We start from the raw sequence: 24,363 nt of genomic DNA on the forward strand, positions 1-24,363 counted from the left end.
TTGATGAAGACCATGAGATATGGTTGAAAGCTATGGGGAAAAAAAGCTAGAAAATAGAACTTGATTGATAATCAATTTTGTTTCATGGTCTTCATCAGGCTCCGGCAAAGAAAACAAAAATGCAAAGCTTTATATTATTTTGAATTTCAGTGTCCCATAATGGCCAATGAAAAGAGTTCAACCTGACATGATGACATTTATGTGAGGGGAATATGAAATGTTCTCATTACTATAAATCAATATTTATAGAAATTAATTAGGATTGCCTTGTGGCTTTCATCCAAAAACCCCATTTTGCTTGAATTATACTTTGACCTTTCCTAACATCCAAGTCACATTTTAAAACCAAGTAAAAGTATATAACTTTCTTCTTCTGACTTTGTTTATTTAAGTATTCTGCTCTCTTGGGAATTTCTCTTTTACTAAAGCAAATCTGTTATGTCAGAGACATTAAAGGACACAGTCACAGGGTTTAAGAACAATCCTTTACTTTGTGGAGAGCTCCACACACACACACATATCGACATTAACATCATTTACAGGGAGATTTACTGTCACACCCAGCAGTAAGACACATCAACGACACTCTACAGGCCAAACATGAAAAACACAGGACATCTCATAAGGTGCTTCATAATATGTGACAGGAATGTTATGAAAAATGTCTACATAATCCTACAGAGACACCAATACTGCAGCTACATATATATTCATACCATAATATAAAACAAATCTACACAAAAATAGAGCAAATATTTACAGAACAGAGACTATTTACAACATCCAAAACTTAAAGATGAAGAGCAATATATATAATATATATATACTGTAAATATATATATATTTATGTAAAGATTAATGTACACAGAGTCTGTTGAAAATCACAAGTTGGACAACTGCAGCAACTGTTCTTTGAACTGCTGAGCGTCGTGCGAGAGATCAGTGACTCTGTCCACCATCTCCTGGATGGCAGCTGTGTTCGGGTAGTTCAGGGCGGCCGTTTTAGTGGCGGCCACCACCGTCTTTAACAAGTCACACAACACGTTACTGGAGTTCATCACCCTGTTGGCCACCTCGGGCACTGAGGCCTGCCTGGACAGAGTGTCTCCTATGAAGACGAGTTTGTGGGCGCTGAGGATGACGAACTTGCTGTGCGCCACGAAGATGCGAGGAGGCTGCCCGGCGCTGACGCAGCCGAAGAAGGCGTCCACGGCGCTGAGGAGCGTCACAAAGTGCTGCTCGCACTGCTCGGAGTAGAAGCCTAGCAGCTGGCGGTCCCGAGCGCACACTTGCTTGGAGGGGGGCAAGGTGGAGGAAGACTCAGAGGGGGAGGCCGAGGTTGTGCCCGAGAGTGACATCCACTGCGTGACGTCGTTCTCCACGGGTTTGCTCACATCCTGCTCCAGCTTCTTGAACTGATTAATCTGTGAGGGGCAACAGGATTCAGATTATCGTCCGAGCCTGATGGTCAACATGTACAGTGGTGTCACAAGTACTCGGATCTTTCACTAAAGTAAAAGTAGCAATGCCACAGTGTCACAAATACTGGTAAAGGTAAAATTCCTGCATCACAACTTTACTAAAGTACAAAGAAAAAGTACCTAAAGTAAAAGTTCTCATTAAGCAAAATGACCCATTTCACAATAATGTATATTCTATTATTGTTATTATTGATGCTTTATCTCTTTTTAATGTTGCAGCTGGTAAAAGTGGAGCTAATCGTTATATATACTGCTGGGTATCTTAATCTATGATGATGTGTCATCATTTATTAGTTGATTTGTATTTTCTATTAATAATCTAAATCTGCAAAGTAACCAGTCACTACATTTATAAAAAAAATCTAGTGGAGTAAAAAGTACAACATTTGCCTCCAAAATGTAGTGGCGTCGAAGTATAAAGTGGCAGAAAATGGAAATACTCAAGTAAAGTACAAGTACCTCACAATTGTACAAAGTACTGTACTTGAGTAAATGTACTTAGTTACTGTCCAGCACTGAACATGTACCATATCCTTCTGATTTTACAGAGATAGATGCATTTTCACAGAGCATGACCTCATATGACTCAGATCAAAATTCTGTCCTTTGCTATAGGCCGGACAAAAATGAAAATCTGTATCCAACTATTAGTAGATAACACATTTGTTCTTTCCAAGCAAAAATGCCAAATATTGTCTGTTTCCAGGTTTCTGAGCGGCTGTGATGGCTGTTTTTCTTTTAATACTTTTTGGACGTTTTAAACTAAACATAGAAAATTAACTACAAATGAATCTGTAATGAAAACCATCGTTTGTTGCAACAGTCAAAACGGGAGCAAACTTGGGTTTTTTCCAAGTAATATTTGAAATTGAATGACTAAATATTGCAACAGTCAGTTTAGTTATTGTCTTTGTATGAGGCTATGAGGTGCCATCCGGCTGCTAAAAAACAGTCCAAATGTTTGAATCCCTGTTTGTATCACAAAGTCTCTGCACCCATGAGACCCTTAAAGGTCAACAGCTGTGCGTATCTGATGGTATGAAAACATAAATGTGTATGATTGATAATAGAGAATCCATTGCAACACTGTGTTGTAAGAAAGAGAGGCTCACCTGTTCCTGGCCCAGCTGGACCTGACTCTGCTTGATGATGTTTTCTTTGTCCAACAGTTCCTTCTGCTGACGTTCAAAGTCTTCTTTACCCTGTGGAGGAAGACGAGTATATGAGGAGAGGCATTCCAAGGTTCTCACACAGCCTGGGTTTCACCTTTTGATACGTCCTACATGAGTTAGACTCTGTACTATAAAGTCAATGGAAATAATGCAAATACAGGAGTGAAACTTAAAATCTCCCAAAAACCCAAAAGGTTTGAAAATGAAATGACATTTGCAACACTGAATCTTTAATTTAGTGGCTATATACAGTATATATACACTTATAGATTAGACGGGTTATATATAAAGCCCCTATGTATAGGATTCAAACAGTTCTGACTTTGGCGTCTTCTAGAGTTAGTATAAAAAAAAAAAAAGACCTAGTGGTCGACACAAATGGACCACATCCTGGCACTGTGAGAATGAATAGACTAAAAGCTACACTTAGTCTTTAGGGTTGTTAAAACAATTACAATACCAGTACGCTTACTGATACAGATTCCATGTGTGTACTTCATTTGATACCTTTTTAAATTAAATACCCATGTTAATGGAGGCATTCAGTTGCGTAAAACGCCAACACCATTCCACCCCATCCAAATGATTTCTACGCGAGTACATTTTGTAAGTGTTGGAATTCTAAAAATATTTATTGAATAACTGTAAAAAAAACTGTACAATGAAGAATTAACGGCAATATACACCTTGCTCCACTTCCCCGCACCACAGCCATAGCCTGGTTATTTTGGTCGATACCTCGGTATTGAGTACCAATACGCAGCTAATTCTTATTTTTAACAAAACACACCAAACTTAACCCTTTATAGACTAGACTCGTTCTCACTCTGAGGATTTACCTGCAGATGTACGTAATCGTAGTCTTCCATCCAGCTTTTCACACACTTCTCGCTGTTGTTCATGTTGTCTTTGTCTTGGCTGGAGGGCACGGGGAAGGGCTTGGTCTGGCCTCCGTAGTTGTCGTTATCGGAGGAGGGGGAGGTGAGCGGGTGGATCATGTTCTCGTCAGGTGTGCTCCCGATAGAGAAAGACCCGTCCATGTGCGTCCGCCTGAACAGCAGCTCAGCACTGCTGCCTATCGTGGAGGCCAGCTGCTTGGCGTCGTCGGGAACAGTCCTGGAGACCATGACGAAGCGATCCAGGTCGTCGCTCTTGTTGTGGTGCTTGCTGGAGGACGCCAGGGCGTTCAGAGCCCAGCTGCAGTTCTCCAGGACTTGGTAGATCTGCAGGAGGATCTGCTGCGAGTCCTCCAGGCGTCCCAGCTGCCGTCTCAGCTTACAGTGTAGGCTGGAGTCCGACAGAGCCGTGGCGTTCGCTGCAGCGCCTCTGCCAAACACAACAAAGTCCCCCAGAGCAGCGCGGACCCTGTCCAGCACTGTGCGGATGTCGTTAGCGTGGCGCTCCATGAAGGGGAAAGTCCTCCAGTGAGGGGAAGCTGCCATTGAATGCAAAGCCCCGACTGAGGCCTCCACGGCCTGCTGCAGGCGGCACAACCTCTGCACGGCCGCGTCCACATCCAGAGTGAGGCGGCCATCGGAGCCGGAGCCCGTGGAGGACGAGGAGGTGGACATGCTGCTGCGCGTGCTACCCGTGCTGGAGAACGACAGGCGGTTCACGCCGTCCGTCACATCCGCTACTGCACGAGCATCCTGAGCGGGGATGTCGTAGATGCCTTTGCTCCCGTCTCTGTCGGCGGGCGAGGTTCTGTGCTGGGAGGGCTGCATGCCCCGGGGGATGTCGTATATGTCTCTTTGAGACCCTGCCCCCGTATGAAGGGCGGTTGGAGGAACATCGTAAATGCCTTCGTTGCTGTTTGTACTTGGGTGTGGGTGATGAACAGCAGGCTCCACAGTGGGGGGGAAATCATAATGCGACTGGGGGCTCTTTGCAGGCTTGGTGAGGGCAGGTGGCGGTACGTCGTAGATGCCTTCCTGTTTGTGTTTGAGAGGCTGCGGGAAGTCGTAGTTTCCCTCCTGGAGGGCGGGGTTGGTCCTGCAGGGAGGCACCGAGTACACCTGCGAGGAGAAGCGAGGACAATCATTAGTGCAAATTCACAACCATGTAGCACAATCGGTGTGTTTAGTTATTACAAAGAAATGACATTGGAGTGGTGAACATTTGCCAGACACAAATGTAACTTCTTACGTTGCAAACAAAGAACTTTCTTTTTCGATGAAAAGGGAAGAAATTGATGATTTATCACACAATGGAAAAAGCGTATGGACTTACTGAAGAATATATTTCAGAATACTGGATTTGTTTACGCACTTCTCTGATAATCGACCTCTGTAACCATGACAGTTTCTGTTGTTTGTTTCTTTGTTTTCTGATTGTAAGGACAAGTTAACAATTATTTTGGTTGTATGCAAAAAAGAACTCTATAGAGAAATGGACTTCATCTCCTGCCAGTTTCACCGGCTGACAGCAGTGCGCCTGAATGTGGTTACATTCTGCCCACATAAGGCTGTTTTTCATCAGGCAGTATGTTTGTAATTTAGGTTAGTACCAAACAACCACACGTGTTTACATTCACTGTAGTAACCTGGTTACTGTCAATCTGAGTGTACAAGTGCCCAGTGTTCTTATTTACTCATAGCATGATTGTGTATAAATATTCACAAAACATAAATTATTCACGACTCATTTCTAACCTTTTAGTTTGGAGGCTACAGTTTCAGTCTGATTATTTTCAATGCATCCCTCCATCCAATAGTCTCTCTGCTGTTACTTTCCCTGTCTGCAATCTTTTACTTATAGAAAGCCGGTTAAACGTACATAAGAAATCAACTTTCTCTCAGAGAAATCTACCTGGGGAAATCAGGTTTCTCTACTCCCTTACCCCGATCAGGAAAACCAGTTTACATGACATTTAAGAAATCAGCTGACTGGAAGAAGTCTACTTTAAACAAAACGCACTGAATGTCAGCGGATTTTTCGCCGGATATTGTTTGAACCGTAGTATTGCAGTTAGAGGTGGAGGGAGATAGAAGACCTTCTGGCTTCTGGAGTTTGAAACCTCAACTTTTCTGCCTTGGTGCTTCCTGTAGTCATTAGTCGAATGCAGAGTACACAAAAACCTCCCACTAAGGTGACTGAGCAGAGAGGGTGACGTACATGGCACAGAGTATGATGGGAGCGCAGTTGCGGTGAATACAAATGGAGGCCCGTCAGTGATTTCCATCAGCCTTGAAATGCACTCTTTACAGCTAGACAAGCCTGCCCCAAAACTGTAATTAAGAACGACGCAAATAATAGGTCCCAGCATATTTCAGGTTATTACAAACAAGCTGTTGGCTCTATGCCTGCTCAGGCCTGGAAGTCTGGTGAAATCTGAGAGGGTCTGGAAACAGAAGAGTTATATCCTTGACACAGAACTACTCATGGAGCTTTTGGTTAAACTCTCCTGGCAGGCAAAGCTTTCATTTAGTGCCGCCGCAAGAATGTCATGAATATAACAATTGACGTATTATTCTTTTATTGCATACAATTAAGAGAAATAGTATGAACTGTATCAATAAATAACTTAAGCAGCTACCACTTCCTTAATTCAAACTTTATTTGACGGAGTGTCTGACTGATCGTTGTGGTGGAAGATCTACTAGATGTTCTCTTACCCCTTGTGAAGAGGGAGGGATGTCGTAAACGCCTTGTGTCCTGGGGTCCATTTGAGGCGGAGGAACATCGTAGACTCCTTGGTTTCTACCTGGAAACATCTGACCAGGTGGAATATCATACACCTGAAACATGAAAAGAAGGGAAGGATAACATATATTATTAGAAAACAAAGACACATAGCCGATAGTAGATGGAGAAATGGACTGAACACTGTAACCATATGAACTGAAATACAATTTGAATGGCTCATGTGTTGACCAAGTTCTGCTTCTTTTTGAATCTCTAGTTCTCGGAAGTATGATTTTAATATTCAGTGGACTAAGGGGAACTATTATGATGACATACAGCTTTCATCTACCTTTGAATTAGTTAGTTCTTATTTAATATATATTTCCCTTTTAATATGGTTATGATTGTTTCAATTAAATGTAACTTTTACTTATTTATTGACTTTGTTTTTATCCTTTGACCCTCACTTAAAAATACTAGCATTGGATTAATACATGATGCTTACGGCATGTTCTTTGTCTTGTTTTATTTATAAATTGTATCAATAAATTATTTTGTATCACAATGAACAAAGTACAGGTAAGGATGAAATAAGTGAATAAATACAGAGTAATAAAATCAGGGTTTACTTAGAGTATAAGTTCTGATGACGAGAAGTCATTTATTTGATTGAGGTACATCGCAGCCTTTTATTTTGTAGAACCTACACTTGCTTTAAATAATGCAACATGCCATTACACTGCAGTGTGCATCGGCTGGAGAGGAGATGACAGGACAAAAACTATTACTGTCAAAGATTCTTTCTGAGAAAAAGAGGTCACTGCAGGATATGTGGTTGAGTGAAATGCGGAACCTGCTGCATTGGTCTCAAAATATTCTTGCTGTGTTGACTACTGACATTTTTTTGTCGTTTAAATGTTTAAATGTGGAGGATTAGAGCAAAAGTTGACACTTTCCTTTTTTTCTTTTTTTTTACAAAACTGACTGGTTTTGTTTAAAAATTAAAGAAACAATTTAAGCGGTCACAAATTAAAGAGTCATAGCTGTGTGTTTGCATTCTCTAAACTTTTCACATTTCCAGATGTACTTTTCCTCCCATTGCCTTCGATTAATTTGCTTTGTAGGAATATAAAATGTGATTATTTTTGAAACTCTTGAAGCATGTTGGAGTTATGTAATGAACCTCAAGTATGCATTCATTTTTGTCTATAATGCAACTTCACAGATTTAATGTACACTGATGGATTATAAACTCTCTTCATAGAAACTTGTGGATGCCTGATGTGGTAGGAAACATGCAAACAAAGCATCATGTTCGGCAAAGTTAAATGTAATAAAAAGTGTGTGAGATTGGTAGAAAATGGGCTAAAACATTAACACTGGTGATGATCCATTAAAATTAAGAAAACTCATATTGCAGAAACAATTATTTACTGAGCAGTATGAGTTTGGCATATTTCATGCAAAAATGTTCACTATTTTGTTTTTCTTCTACTTTTACAACGATAATTGAGTTGTTGAGGAACTTTTATAATATATATAATACATATCAGACCAAATGTCACTTAAATCCCTTTTGAAATCAATCAGAATGTACACTGGTGGTTATTCACATTAACAGACTTATGTTAGACTTAATAGATGTTTAAGTGGGCAGAATAGGTCATTGTTGTAAACTGTACATGCTGTGGGAACATGAGACACCTACCCCCTGTGATCTACTGGGTGGGACATCATAGAGGTCCTGCTGGTTGTGCTGGCCGGGGCTGAAGGTGTAGGACTGTCCCACTCTGGTCGGGGTCACCACCTGTCCGATCACAGTGGGGGAAGAGACAAACTATTAGAGCTGCTGTCTAAAAAAAACAACAACACGTGAGACATAGCAGTGCTCAAGACAAATACTAGGAAACACAAAATACAAACACAATCCTCCTGCCTCCCCCAACTCTCAGACTTCTGTACCTGGGACCATTTCCTGTCAGCTCTATACTGTATAATATCAAGGCACATATACCAAAAAAACTTTGACAGGGTTGTAACAAACAATTATTTTCAATATTGATCGTTTTTTTCAATGAATCGATTACTTGTTTTGTCAAAAAATGTCAGAAAATAATAAAAGTTGCCCAACACAATTTCTCAGAGTCCACAGTAAAATCTTTAAAATGTCTTGTTATGTCTGAACAAAAGCACAAATAATGAATTTACAATGATGTAGAGCAGCAACAGTTCACTGTGAATATAGAAGTAAAAACTGATGGGTTATATTTCAGCCAAGGGAACAAACAGAATATCACAATCCTGCAGTCCAACTCATAAAAACTAAAATAAAAGAGCAATAAAATGGAGCAAAAGTAAAACTTCAGCAGCACTTTGTGAAAAAAACAGAAAGGAACTTTAAACCCAACTTCTTCCTCTAAATTGTTTTATGATTTATGATTAAAAGGGTATATGAGAAGGAGTTTTATCGTAGTACTGGCTGGACCGAGAGCTTTTAAACCTGGTGAAGTAATCATTGGTGTTGATGAACAACCCTGGCATTTTGTGCTTTAGGATTTAACACACCTTTAAAAGACTTCACACTGTGGTGCAGAATAATACGGTGATTTTGACTGCTTGGAAAAAAAACACAAGCACATACTGCCCATGTGACATTTCTGCTCCTGTTAATTTGTTTTATCACATTTTCCCTCCTCTTTTTCCCGTCAGTGCTAATCAGTCCAACAACACCTCCTAATCCCAGTGTTTCCATCCCCCTCCCCCAGCGCCGTCGTCCCCCTAAAAGCAGACCTCCTTGCTGTGTCAGACAGACACAGGAATGCTGAGAATGTCCTTCCCTGAGCCCAGTGCTCCTCTTCTGCCCTCGTGCGCCACTATCGCCACACTGGGTTCATTAATAGGGGTTTGAAAATAGGAACCATACGCATGGCTTCCTGGCAGAGGGGAAAGTCTCCAGGGACCTAAATTCCAGTACCCACTCGTGACTCGCCGCGCAGCCAAGTAAATATCCTAATACAATCTCTCGTACATGTATCTGAGTGTGAGCAGTAGGACATGTAACCTCAGCCAACTGACAAAGGGATTAATGTTTCAGAGGAAGCAGCAGCAGAGATGGAGGGGGGGGGTTTGTAAAAGAGATTTATGAAAAAAAAAGGTAACAGAGGTGGAAAGTGAGAGGAACGGAAAATGAGAGTACGACGCCTAGTATGGGAAGGAATGCCATTCATCTGGCTAACAGTAGTCCATATGGTTCTCATAAGTCTGATGTGAACGAGCCCGTGGTGATTTAACGTGTCCACTGTTGGCATTCCTGTCCATACATACATCATCCCTACAGGGCTTGTGGGGTCAGAGCTGAAACGTACACCGTGGGCTTTAAAACACGTCGTCTGAAATAAACCAACGGAGGAATAAATAGCCTCGCTGCTTTTGGATCTTCTCACGCACTCTCGTACACTTCAGGCTGTTAAAAGTGGGGAAAAAGATACTCAGTGATGGAAACCACATTATTTTCCTCTTTGTTCATGAAGGCAGCATCTGGTTGTATAGCACTACGAAAATGTTCATTATTGGAGAATATCGGGGAAACTGCCATCCTCTGATATTACTATCAAAAAACATTTTGATCTGAAAAGGAATTTAAAATATTTTTTCTCTTTCTATATTTATTGCCTGACTTTGATTTGGGAACCATGCTCAAGTTTTGGGACTACAGTTCCCATATTTGAGGGGCTTTAGGGGATGGAAACAGGAAGTTAATTAGAGTAGCTTGAGCCCCGTTTTTTTAAAGCCTACATTTGTTTATATTTGAACAAATTGTCAACATTGAAAGTGTGCCATTCATTTTTATTAACCACTAGCAGTTCCTGTTTGCAGTGTACCCATGGATGTACACACAACTATCACTGGGTTACTTTTATACTGTGGAAAACTTAAGAACGTCATAATTCTCGGGCATGTTCCAGACCTTTAAGGAGCGTCTTTTTTCCTGTGGATTGATGGATGTTTATTTGGGATCAGAGGTAATGATATCCTCGGGGAGAGTCACACAGAATACAATATGTGTATAATGCCTGTGTGCTCAGATTTGACTGTGTTAGGACTCGCAGAGGGAGTGCATATATGGCAATAAGGGCGTATTGTAATTGTTTTTAAGTACCTTAGTTGCTTTAGTTTAGTTAGTAGCTATTTCCATTGTTTTTCAAGATAGAAATGTGTTTATAATAAAAAAAAGCTGTTAAAACTTCCCAGAGCATGTGAGCCTTTCTCGAAGTAACAACAAAGTGCTGCATGGTAAAAGGTCACTTTAGCCCGGCTGCTGTCCCTGCGGGTCAGGCCTGTGTGCTGATGATAAGGGGGGGATGTCTGGACTCAGCTGTCACATGCAGATGGCAGCGAGGTCTCTGTCAAAGACCTCCGTGACCTTTTCCACAAGTACATGTCATTGCTGTGAGTAGAACTCGTCCCATCAGTGGCTCCTCTCAGCCGCTGCCAGATGCACACTGCTCATTTATTTCCCATCTCCACCCTCTGTTTACCAAGCAGGCTGTTGCTCCGAGGCCGCTTGGCGCTGCTATAATTGCTGGTGGGTAAATATTTACCGCGTCCAATGAGGTTGGCGCTTGCACGGCAGCAGCGGTGGCGGTGGCAGCCCTTTTACAGAGAGCGATGACATCATGAAGACTGAGCAAACATTTGTTCCCACTCAGGTGATAGGTTCTTAGGATTCCTTCATGGAGAAGGTAAAGCAAACGGAGTGACTAAAGAGGGATCAAGTTTAAACTAGTGCCCCGGGGAGCCAAATAGATGCCTTGTTAACGCTCCTACGCCATTATGATGAGTGACTCATGGCTCTTTCAGCAATACCGTGTTTACTCAGCATCCTGGCAGGCTCAGGTTTTGGCAGGTAGGACTTTTAAGCTTTACTTCAGAATCATTTAAAAAGGTGTCGTCATTACGTCTCTTAGATTTTACGTATTGATGGGCAGTGCGACGAATTGAAGACATTTAAAATACTTCTACTAAAGATGAAGAGGCAGCGTTAGGTTCATATGCACGACCTACCTGCAAAGAACTGCCAGAAAAATGTAGGTGTGCTCCAACTCTTGTTTGCCACAGGCTTTTATGAAAATAATTGTGAGACTACCCATCCATTCTTTTTAAATCCTTTATATATGTGCGTTTTTAAATCACCTTGTTTACTTCATATCTTGTCTTAATGCGTTTTTGTGTTTTATGCAAAGCTCAATTTTCTGTTGTCAGCACTAATGATTCTGTGTAAGCTGTAATTCAAATCTAAGTGAAGACTTTGGTCTCATGTAATGCAGAGCAGTGGATACAGTTACATCAGTTGACAGTTTATCGGTGGTTTTGCCTGCGTTTGCCATATTAAAATAATAAAACATGAAAACAGATGAACTGAATAAAACGGAATAAATAAGTGCAGAAATACACAGTGACAATAACAGATGCTTCTATTGGCTTAAGTTGTAACTGGAAGGTTTGAGTATGAAAATGATGATTATAATGTTTTCATACGATTGTCTGTTAAGTTAAGGCACTTTGTGTGTGTGGCAAGATTTAACAGGAAATCATCATTTGACACCTTTTCATTGGACGCACACGCACCCCCCCCCCCCTCCGCTAAAGGCCCGCTGACACAAATCAACAACCCTAACGAGGCTTTTCACTAAAGGTCGGCTTATAAAAAAACGGTGACAACAATGACATTGCGGTCAAAGTGGCACTTTATTGAATTCCATCCATCCATCTCCACATTCACACCTCCTCATCTCCTTTCTTGTGCTCTTATCCATCCATCTGAATGCTGACAAAGTCAACCTCCAGCCAGTTTCTACCTTTAGCACTGTCAACACAGGTCCGCCTTTTAATGAGTGCCACCCAAGGGCACCAATCTAATCGCTTTATTAGGTAAGAGTGGTGTTTTCTATATGGCTGCGTCTCCTAAATGTAGGGTGTGTTTCTGCTCTGCAGTAACCTGCCCTTCCCTTCTTTGCTGAATCACAGCACAAAGATGTCTCTTGCAGTGTTGTGGGCCAGAACCGCTCGATAATGTTCCCCTCAGCCACACGGAGCTGCACCAGCCTATTAAAGTGCCAAACTAATTAATGCAGGCAATTAACTGGTGAATCCTGTGAGGCTTTCAGCCGTCTCTCCGTAGCACGTCCAAGTCGCTAAACCCAAACAGACAGTGGGCTTAATGAGGAGTATTAAAAAGAGAACACACATTTTAGCACTAATAAGCATCGTCGTTCATCCTCTCTGATCAAAGCAGATTCTTAATCCGGTGGCAGGATGATCTGAAGAGAAGAGATGTTAAAAGATGTGTCTGACATCTGGGTGTTTACTTTCTAAGAAAACTATCACGAGACAGTCCTAAGAAAATAAGAGGATAATGTGAAATGAGACTGTAGGGAATGAACCTTCAGCATTTCACCAGGGAACAAGGCAAAGAGTCTACAGCCATACTGTACCGCGGCATGTTAGATGCTTATGCTAGCATGCAAATATAATGTTTAGCGTGTTCTTTGTTTCGTGTGTAAGGTAATGTTTGCTAATTAGCACTTAACACAAAGTACAGCTGGGGCTGATGGGAATGTAGTCATGCAATAGTTTCGCAGGTATTTAGTTATGAACTAAAGTCTTGGGCAAACTGAAATATTGGAGCTTAAGGAAAAGTCAGGGGGTCACCAAAGTCACTACAATTCATCCTCAGTGGGACATAAATGTCTGAACCAAACGTCATGGCAATCCATCCAATAGTTTGTCAGAATATTTCGGTCTGTATAAGTAGTGTACCGACCACCAACAGTGCCACCCACAAAGCCACTAGTGTGGCTCAAAATGCCCTTAGAAAAGTATTCCTGATTGTCTTTGTCTTCTATGATGTGAAACTGAATCTCTTTCAGTTTTGGTTGAAAGTTGGTTGGACAAATTTTTTTTAAATAAAATAAAATCGGCAGTTGCAGCCCTAATAGCTACAGCTAAAAAGAATAACTTTTAGCAAAGCTCCAACTTCTGTTACTTTATCACAAACCCTCTTAAAATTTTCAAGGGGAGACAGTCCTTTCCAGTATGCACACACGGCAGAGCACATTACTTTTGGTATAGCTGATTGATGACCTCGCCCCCTCCGGTCAAACCTCATGGGCCAACGATTCATCACATCTGCGACAATGGAGAGCAGACGGGCGTCTGAAAGGAGCTGGCTCACTCCAGGAAGAAATAACTCACTTATCTGGTGCTGAGATTGTCATGCGCATGATTAGGCTGAGAAAATACGTCCCAGTCAAACAAACAAGCCATTCATTTCACATAACCTGGTTATTTCCTAAAGGGGACTTTTATCAAGGTGGATGGCACACCCTTACAGCCCATAAACAGCTATCGGCGCACTTCCTTGAGCTGTGTGGGAGTTTATGAATCCTATTGTTGCACCCTTGCCTCTTTATGGCACCCATGAGCGGATTGGATCTATGGGTATGACACAGTGAATGGAGGAAATGCCCGAACAAGGAGCAGACCTCATGAAATCAGGAAGTGAGGAATGAAAAGGCCGTCTGGTGGGAGTAGATAAGAAGCTCGGCGGAGATCTTTGAACTCTGAACCCAACCCATCGTTGAACACTGTGACCTCAGCGTCTGAGTCAACGGAAACTGAGGGGAAACTGGCGGCGTGAAACAGATACACCTTTCAGAGAAGATGAAGAAATCAAGAGCGGCAGGCTGAGATGAAAAACGGGGCCTCTAAGAGCAGATAAAAGGCGGTGCAAGGCTTCTCCATGTGAGGAGGCTCTTTGTGTAGCCGAGGCTCTAGGCATCTGTCCCACACGGTCCCGGCTCCGAAGCCTTGAAGGAGGGAGGGGGGCAGGAGGGTCACCCAAGGACAAGGCTGCTGCATCAAACCGAACAGCGAGAGAGGAAGAGAGCTCCAAAACCTCAGTGTGCCTTTTATATACCAGAGCTCCACACCACATGAAGAGAAAACATCCAGTCGCCAATCTGGATTTGCACTGTGTGGTTGGTATGCAAATCCGAATAGAGCTCATGCATGCATGACTCTACACACACATGGTGAAGGACATGTAGGAGCCGTTCTCTGCGGGAGGCTTTAGAGTAACATGAGAGGGGATTATCAAGTATAGGAAGCCGGCATTAGTCTCCATAATCATTTGGGAAGCAAGTGAGTGTCACTTGACGACAAGAAAGTCTGTTTCCCTTCAACTCCATCGGCTGTTAGCACATTTACAGCGCATGAGTCAACGCTCTGCAGCCTGTCATCAAAACTGCTGTCTTAGTAAACAAGATTGAGTTTGGTGTTTTGAAGAGCAAAAGGTCAGGGTTTGGATTTCATGTCAATAAAAATGATCTCCACAAAAAGTACGAGGCAGTATTACTGTGCTTACAGAGTTTCAAAGTGGAAAGAGCCACTTTATGGTCTCTTGGATAATGCTAACAGTACTATATGTTCATATTATGGCCATTCAATAACTTTAGCTTTGGGTAATCTTGTTTTGTCCATCTGTTTGGTGAAATGAATAGCTCTAAATACTGAAACATTAGCAGCTGTTGCTATAAAGAAGCAGCTACAATGAATTGCAAAAACTTTGTCCTTAAAAAACTAAACATAGTTGTAAACTTTACCAAAATTAAATGGCACAACTCTTCTCTAACATATCATGTTTTATGTCCCAGATGTTTTCAGCGATCATTGAGATTTCAGAGAATTAGCTAAATTATAGTTTTTTTTATAGAACTTTAATTAAAAGAGCGATGTGTTGAGGTCAACTCGACTCAGAAGAGGTTGAAAGAGTAAAATTTACCTTTTTCTGATGAAGACTTTAAGTTGCAGTTGGTTATCCATGTAGGCTTATTTATAACTGATCTTTAATTTACAATCGGAGTTCCTCGGATGCTTTTCTGCCAACCAATACCATGGACTTCCATTAAAAGTAACCTGGACAGTTATTGTTTTTCTTCTTATTTGCCATTTTTGTTTTGAAAAATGGAGACTCAACCTGTTTAAACATTCGCACCTTAAAAGATGAAATAGTGCATTTTGAAAAGAACAACCCTGATAAAGGCATAATAGTAAAAAACATTTTGGGAATTAAGCCCAGTATGTTTGTGCGCCATATATAACATTGACAAACTTCTATTGAAGCTCAAACTTATCTATTACCTCAAAGAAAGACGTAGTTATTAATAGGCCCAGAATCTCAAAGTAAACTTACTTAAAATTGTTAGCTGTTAGCAGAGAATGCTAACGGTTAAAATTATATTATTACATTATAGGTAATTTAGCAGACGCTCTTATCCAGAGCGACTTACATTGAACTAACCACAGGGACAGTCTCCCTGGAGCAACTCAGGGTTAAGTGCCTTGCTCAGGGGTACAATGGTGACAGCCCTGGTATTGAACTCCCAACCTTCTAGTGTTTTGTTTGGAAGGCACTAGACCACCACCACCACCTAAAATCAGCTTCCTTACAGTTTTATATGTATCTTTGACTTTTTACCAAGGAGCTAATTGCTCGTCTATTTTTTGTACAGATGATTCAACCAGTTTCATGTCCATTCAAGCCTTGGCAGGCAAACATTAACATTGTCTATGCAAAAAAGGGGGACTTTTTGAACTCTGAATGCCCAAAATAAGTCCTTTAACTTGCACTCTATTAATCTTTCAATCCAGATATTGCTGTTTGGCTTTAACGGGACCGACTGTGGCCACAGAGACCGATGGTGCTTTGGTAATGCGTCACTGGAAAACAACAGGGCCTTGTCTGAACTCCTGCAATACACTCAGTCGAAATCTTTCTATTTAATAGACAGGAACAACCGCTGAAAATTGCACCACTTTGATAACCACAGATTGAGGGAAAGTTAAACGTCCAAGACTTAATTTGATCTCTCCAATAATATGATTACAGCACAATACACACTCTCATTACAAGCACATTTAATTTTCCATGTTATCATCAAAGCTTTTTTAATACCATTCCTTTTGTACGCCCCAAAGGTCTGTTAGTGTTAACGAGAGGTATTGGCAGTGTGCTGGTTGATTGACAGGTCTCTCCTCTCAGCCCGTTGGCTCTGACTGACTTTATCACACAGTCAATCACACATGTCCTCTAAGCCTTCGGCGCCTGCTGCCTATTTACCTACTGAAAATGCATACCTTAGCTCATTTCTATGATGACTGGAGCTGATTTGTTTAAAAATATTTTTTTTAGAACACCCTTGGATTTCAAAAACTCATCCAGCATATAATTACTATCCGTCTCCTGGAGGAATGATCTGGTCTGAGATGCTCAAACTAGTTATGCGGTTGAATAAACAGGAAAATTCTTCCCTAGTGTTTGAGCACACACCTGCTAATGACTATCTATTGTAATGAAGATCACTGGGCTCACTCTTGTTTATCTGGTGCCTATTTTGAAACCTAGACTATGCAGAATTTTCAGAAAAACGGCCACAAGTGACAATTATTGGATAGGGGGAGATGATAAAATGGAGTATAACAGTAGCCCAAGTAAAGAAGAGTTAATGTCAGCAAACTAGCTCAGTAATGCGAGTTATAAAGCAATATCTAGCTAAATTCTGCTAATATAAGCTACCATTAGTGACTGGTTCAATCACACAGATGTAAGGTTGAAGTCACAAAACCTGAAGTGTATCGAGTATGTTTTACTGCTTATGAATTCAACTTTTTGTTTGTAAAAGGGGAATTCTGTTACTTCTTCTTTCAAAAGGCAACCTCCTTGCCTGAAAGTGTCTTGTACCTGCATTATTTCAAATGGCCAGCAGGGGGGCGACTCCACTGGTTTAAAAATAAAAATAAAATCCAATTGTATAGAAGTCTATGAGAACATGACTCTACTTCTCACTTGATTTAACATTTTGCTCATGCATTTATGGTCTCAATCACTAGTTTCAAGTCTTTTTCAATACAGCATGACGTTAATTTTATGAAATTTAGAGTAATATAGACATAGATAAAGCAGGGTCTGCGTTAGTGCGTGGCTATCTTGTGATTGAAGTCACTACCACAGCATTGTCTGGTTTGGCTGTTGTCTATATTTTCGTCTTACAACTTTAACCTTTCACAGTGTGTACATGCAAGTTAATTGCAACACTTTGGTCACCTTCAAATGTCTTGGTCAGCATTTGGTTGTAATCCAGCTCCACCCTCTCGTCTTACTGCTGCTTCCAAAAAACCAAGATGGTGACGGCCAAAATGGCAAACTTTAAAACTGTCGTGCACAAACTAATGGGTGACTTCGTGTTGACTATGTCTACTTCTTATATACAGTCTATGCTTTAAACCAGCTATATCCACTTCATAAAGTCTGGTTCTGTGTGGAATAACAGGCAGTTTTTTTCTAGGACAGCTTGAGATGTATGCTTTAAATGATATACCATTCAGCCAGTAAAACAACAAATATAGACAATGGACTCACTGCTAGGAGGATTGTGTATATATAGCTATACTGTTAAAGGGCCATGCCAGGTGTAACGGGTTTGCCCGCCAACCGTGTACAGCATTTAATTGCAGAGAAGAATCTACTTTCAGGCAGCTGGGCTCCACCAAAATCCAAAAAACAGCTCTGTGCTGTTTTCTTTTCCACAAGTTCTTCCCATATTCACTGCCCTTCTGTGGCTTAGACTGGCTCTGCTACACACAGTGAGCCAATATACATATAAAGCCAAATGGGAGCCCTGCACAAAAACACTACCCTGCTCTGTGGTGCGCACCAGGCCTGGCACACCCTGTCCACATTTCATATCGCAGGCCCACAATCTCTCCGGCCTCGCGGCTTTCTGTGTGTGCATTCACACTGATGAGAGTCGTGGCAGACTGGCAGGATAACAGATCACGGTGCAAATGCCATGTCCTATCACATCTAATACCAGTGAAAGCCACACACACACCAGAGTTTATGTTGTAAATCCGCTCTGATCCCAAAGAACTGTCTCCAAAGAACAGCGAGAATACCAGTCTCCGTGTTCTCTAAACCCACTTCTTCATTTTCTATTCATCTATGCTTTCATCCCTCTCTCTACCATTGTATTTGAAACATTTAACTTTTGTAAATGGTTGGCATTGTTTTTTTTATATCTGTACTCCACTACTTTGTGAAAGTCTAAAAACATAAAAGATGGAACCCACATTCCTTGTGGGAATCAAACGATAAGTCGATTAATCGACATTGATTAAGCAAAAGTGCCAAAAGAAATCTCTATTTCCAGCCTTTAAAATGTGAGAATTTGCTGCTTTTTCCCATTTTATAAAATTGTTGAGTGAATATGTTTTGGACTGGACAAAACAAGCTTTGGCAAATTGTGATAAATAGTTTTTATACACTTTATTAAATAAATAGAGAGCCAATAGTCTACAGCTTCCAACCAATCACCTCAGCAGGTGGCTTCACTGATGAGTTCCTAACCTCTACTTAAAGGAACGCTAATCAACTGGTCCATGGTGCACGATTGGATTAAATGATTAATCAAAAACAATCTAATTGACAAACTCACTGATAGTGAAAATGGTCATTAGCTGCAGCCCTAGGGAAATGCAATCTAGCTCTTTTTTTGTCTTACCTTGCTCGAGGTGTTATTTGCAACTAGAGTGCTCCTTGGTGGGACTTGGTAGACGTCTTGTCCAGGAGGAACTTGGTAGATGCTCTGGTCACTCTGCTGCTGTGGACTCTGGAGGGACGGTGGCACCTGGTAGATCCCCTGAGCCCCCCCTGAGCCAGCCTTCTGCTGATAGGCCGAGCTCTGAGGGGGGGAATGGGCAGCGGCGGCCGGCGTCTGAGCCTCGAACATGGGTCCAATCAGCAGCTTCAGACGGTTCCCTGGGGCGATGCCTTGGCGGCCGTGCAGGGAGCAGAGCCACCAGCCCTCCAGGCCTCCCGTGTTCTGCTCGATGACAGTCAGGATGTCCCCTTTACGGAAGGCCAGCTCCTCGGGGGACTCCGGCATGTTGTCGTACAGTGCTTTAGCCATTAGGTTCTGTAGAAAGAAAGAGCAGACATTCTTTAGACAAAGTTCTTCACTTCATTTAAAATTGAAAAATAGCTAAAAGCAACAACAGCTTTAACCTTCCGTCACATACCGTCAGATTTTAGTAAAATCTATTATAACATAAAATAAATATAACCAACATTTTGGAACGTCAGCTCATTCACTTTCTTGTTAAGTTTTGGATGAGAAGATCAATACCAATCTCATCTCTCTACTAAATATGAAGCTACAGCCTGCAGCCGGTTAGTTTAGCTTAGCATAAAGACTGGAAACAAGGGGAAACAGCTAGCATGGCCTTTTAGGCTCGATAATCAACATTACATTACATTACAGTTCATTTAGCTGACGCTTTTGTCCAAAGCGACGTACAAAAAGTGCAAACAATCATGGAGATACAACATGTTATATCTTGTTTGTTTAATTCCTACAAAAACAAAAGTGTAAAAGCAAAAGGTTGTGGTTTTGTCGTCAACCTCATGGTGACAGATAATTTGGCACACAGCTCCCCGTAAAACTACGGTTAGTGTTTCTTGTACAGATTAAACAAACATCATCGGACGTGTAGGTCTGAGAGCTTTAGAGGTGCTGAAAGGTTGATTTTGTTACTTGTAGACAGAGCCAGGACAGCTGCTTCCCCTTGTTTCCGGTCTTTATGCTAAGCTAAATTAATCCACTGCTATCTGTAGCTTCATATTTAGCGTACAGAAACGAGAGTGGTATCAATCCCCACACAAACTATTCCTTTAAAACACTAGCGTCCAGTATTATTTACAATACTTCTATGACAGTTTTAAAATGCTTTGGTGAATGACATGCTGGTGAACCTTTCTTCAAATTACCATGAAGGATCCCATTAGCCCCCAGCTCCACGCCAGATGTCTTTCAAACCAATCTGAACTTGATGGGATTTTCTCAGTTTGCTCTCTGCTCCAGGGCACAGTTATCTAAAGGGCCGGCGAGGGCTGAGGGATAATGACTCAAAACTACAGATTTTGGAGATAGGAAAACCCCCAGTGTGCCACTTCTCCGTCTGAGAGAGGCATTTAAAGCCTAATTGCCTCAGTAATTGCATCAGTCTTTTTCCTTTAGCCTTTATTCATCCATGGAAGGAGTTAACTGAGTATGAACACTGCTTTTCAGCTGCTTCATCCTCGCATAATAACAAACTTTAACTCCTGGGAGCTGCCCAGCACAACAACAGTCTTGTACTTAAGCGATGTGAACTCCATAAAACAAATGAGGGATTAACGCCTTGCTCAAGGGCACTTTAACATTAGATACTGATAGAGAGGAGTGTTTGTTGTTCGGTTTTCCCAGCTTGACTGTTTCGTGCAAAACAACCCAACTTCATTTTATCTTTGCAGCACCACCATCCAGTCAGATGGGCTTTGTTAAGACAATAAACTAACGAAGTAGCACGTCTTTTGTATGACATTCATTGCTTCTGCTTCAGCTATAACATGGCTGAATAATATCTTATAATGAAGATGAAACAACAGAGGGTTAAAAACCCCACTGCTGCTGACTTTAAATATTCACAAATGTATCTTGCAGTTTGGATTAAACTCACTCTTACCAGATTAAATGAACTGTGTAGAGGATACAATCTGATTCCTAATTTAACTTCAAACTACATGCACATTTGAATCCAAAATAAATGTTTCTACAGATTGAGGATTATCAGAAACATGTAACCAAGAAACAGGGACTGTTTAAGCTTTTAAATACAGCTTCTCAAAAGGAATAGTAACGTTCAGTTTCACTTATCTTTCTAACGTCTCACCCTTCAGTAGCTCAGTGTGGGAATCAGGAAGCCCACTTTGAAGCTTTCTTGAGCCCTCTTTGGCCTTCCTCTTTCCTACATGGCCTGATTCAGGCAGTTCCCATGTGAAACTCTTTCTGCTACTATCGTTATCTCTCACTGTGGGCCTGGCCTCCCTGGCTATTGTCTAAGTGTATTGTCAGGGCCATTACCCAACAACACCTGTCGCACAATTACACCCACACAATCACCCCCTGCCACAAGCTAGCTGCAACAAGTTCGATTGTGACCTCCGGAGGTCGACGTCGTCCAATGGGAGCGGACATGGATGTTCATGCTCATTGCAATAATTTGATCAAGTCTGGCAGAGGCATCCATGAGGAAAGAAAACGCTGATTACTGTGATTATAACTGCAGCTACAATCAGAGTCTGAATATATTTGAGAAATTGCATGCAAGAACATTTTTGTGTTCTTATCATACACTTGTCTCTCTCTGGGAGATTTGTTTGTACGAGTCCGATTCACCAAACTCCTTTTTTCTTTTCACGGCACACATTTGTTGTAAATTGCTTGTTTCAGCCTCATGAATGTCACCCGTGCATGATTGTGAGATTTGATCACAAGCATAATCAATGCCCTTAAAAAATTGCCATATAAGGCTTCAAGTCAAAAGGACAGCAAGTTTAGCAGCGTCACTAATGTATGTAAGGGGACCAAAAATAATCAAGTGTAAGGCAAGGTAAACACTAAAAAACTTATTTCTAAATGAAAGCTGAGAGAACATTACAGCCTACAGTAGGTGATGTTACACTGTCAAGTACAACAGAGGATAATACTGGACAGAATAACAGATCTGCGGAAAGACTATTCTCTAGAGTCAGAGAATTTTCCTAAAAAACAACAACACTGTAATGTAGAAGTTGTCATCCTGAAATATGCCCAAAAAATGTAAAACATCTCAGTAATTTGACCAAAGTGAAAACAATATTCAGATAACTGATGAAGGCGTTGTGATTCTTAAATCAAATGTGGGTTTTTCCCCCCTGCAGAGAAAGGCAGACTATCTGTACATGACAAATACGAGAAAATTGGTGAATGCCACAATTTCTCAGGAATCACTCCTACATGCTTCAGAATTGTACGGGTGGTTCTTGCATGAGGTCTTTTGTTCTGCTGTAGTTAACTGCTTCGTGTTTGATGCTCAGAGGAGAAATTAAATCACCTCACAGACACCAGAACAGCACGTAGCAAGCTTTGTCTCTGCTGATTACAGCGATCAATCGCCACAAGTAGCTGTCACATTAAGAATGCCACAAGCACACGATGACGAACCCCTATTCGAGCAGACCTGGATATATCAGCCTGAGATAGAAGGCGGTGGAAGAAAAGGTGCGAGAAAAAAAACGTGACCTAGCATCCGCCCTTTAATGTGAGATGTTCATTTCTGCATCTCACAGGCATCAACACCACAGAGACACACTCATTTTATAAAGCCTCAGTGGAGAATGTACACTAAACTTAACCAAGATGTTAATAGCACAAAAACACATAACATTGTTTTATCACTTTGATACTTTTCCTTATTTTATGAGAATGGCTTATGAATATGATTTTCAACTGATGACTTAAACTTCTTAAATTTATGTTTCAACCTATGTTTAAGAAGCTCTCTGCAGGTAACGACACTTTACTTGGTTAAATACGATGGATTTTCACACGTACTTTTTGACAGTACTTTTACGCATCCAAAGCCTAAATGTATACTAGCGGTTGAAGCTCAACACACTGTAGTTTAAGAAAACATGTGCAAACAGAAAAAACTCAATCAAGTGAAGAAAACATCTTCATCAATTTGACAAAAATATTGCAGAATCTTAACACGGCAAAACCTAAATGCAACCAAACAAGGGAAGTTTCCAGAGGACACACAAAAGTGATGATATTTTGTCTATTTGTGTTTTCTAATTTGCAGTGTGTTGATGTTTCAGGGCCACCGTGCAAATTAGTCTTTTTAGTGTCCCGTTAGTGGAGGGTTTTTTAAAGTTTGGTGTAATAACAATAGCTTATGTATGTTTTAAATATTTTTCACCTTCCTCAAATGTGTCTAGTTTGATGCTAAAAGTTTCCCCTTCAATGCATTTCTACTATATTTTAGTTTTTTATAAGGTCCGAGGAAAAAATAACATATTTCAAGCTTTAAAAAATCGGTTGATTTTGCAGAAATCAATATTAGTTTTACACCCAAAAAAAATGAGGATGTCTATAAGTATTACTAACACCTTGATAATAAACTCAAACTATCATCATCACTGGCAGACCATCAGCAAACTACTCTGCCTCAAAGACACACAAAACGCTGCAACAAACATGAACATGTACAGTACGGTCTGTTGAGGAGAGTGCGGGACCACAAGGAGCCAAAAAAGGAGTTTGATACATTTTTCACACACTTAACCCTCATTCTCACTGTGGTTTAGTTTTATTGTGGCAGAGCTTGTAGGGATGTAAACATACAGGCAATATAAATGGAAATCATGATCACTTTTTATAGCACCTCCACCAATAAAGAGTGAGTCATACATGAGCCAGAGAAGATTTGTGAAACAGAAAGCATCAGCCATCACATTGAACAAACATGCTGCTAGCTGTAATGGCTAACAGCTCCGTGCAGATCCTTTTTGAAGTGATGCTCTTGTTTTTGTGATTTAGTTTGCTTCACTGCACCACTGTAATCGCAGCAGGTGAAACTGACTATTAAAGCGGGCGTCAGATCTCTGGCATAAACATTGGTTAGTCACAACACCGTGACTCCACCACTCGCCATTGATCCTCCTATAAACACGTGTTAGCCATTTGTCAGTGGGCAGGCGCCGAGGGCCCCTTCTGCTTCACCCACAGTCAGCGAGCTTCCAGGAAGTTATCTGTTATAAGTCGGTGAAGCGAGAGGCGTTCTGCTGCTTCCTAATGTAAATATGAAGCCTTTCTGGTCCTGACCTTCAAATCTTAAAGACATAACACAGCAGAGGTGTACAGAGTGGTCAGACGGTAAACACAAGATCTTATCACTAAATGACGTTTAAAGGTCTTTTAATGGTTTTGCTCTTTGATATATTTAAGACCTTTTTAGGCCCACAAGACCTTGAACAGGCCTAAGGAAATGAGTCTTTCTAAATCTACTTATATCAGAAAGTTAATTCTGAATTTTCTTCTTTTCTTTAATTAACTGGATTTATTTGTAACCTGATTAAGTTAAATATCAGTTATTTGCCTATCCTA

The 24,363-nt window shown here is 41.1% G+C and overlaps 1 protein-coding gene across 4 annotated transcripts in view; it reads right to left on the reverse strand.

Moving 5' to 3' along the window:
- Positions 1–466: 466 nt before the first annotated feature.
- Positions 467–24,363, reverse strand: part of nedd9 (neural precursor cell expressed, developmentally down-regulated 9) — a 35,074-nt gene continuing 11,177 nt past the window's right edge. For 3 of the 4 annotated variants that reach the window (XM_029443471.1, XM_029443470.1, XM_029443468.1), the window contains exons 2-7: positions 18,898–19,311; positions 7,986–8,084; positions 6,268–6,390; positions 3,493–4,668; positions 2,594–2,683; positions 467–1,424 (exon numbers count right to left, since the gene is read on the reverse strand). In XM_029443471.1, coding sequence (XP_029299331.1) covers positions 882–1,424; positions 2,594–2,683; positions 3,493–4,668; positions 6,268–6,390; positions 7,986–8,084; positions 18,898–19,305 — 2,439 coding nt within the window. In that variant the 5' untranslated portion in view covers positions 19,306–19,311 and the 3' untranslated portion in view covers positions 467–881. Of the gene's footprint in view, positions 1,425–2,593; positions 2,684–3,492; positions 4,669–6,267; positions 6,391–7,985; positions 8,085–18,897; positions 19,312–20,162; positions 20,193–24,363 lie in introns of those variants that run through there. The other variant, XM_029443469.1, reaches the window with a different exon arrangement.

This window comes from Cottoperca gobio, chromosome 11 (assembly GCF_900634415.1).
Source record: "Cottoperca gobio chromosome 11, fCotGob3.1, whole genome shotgun sequence".
Classification (NCBI taxonomy): domain Eukaryota; kingdom Metazoa; phylum Chordata; class Actinopteri; order Perciformes; family Bovichtidae; genus Cottoperca; species Cottoperca gobio.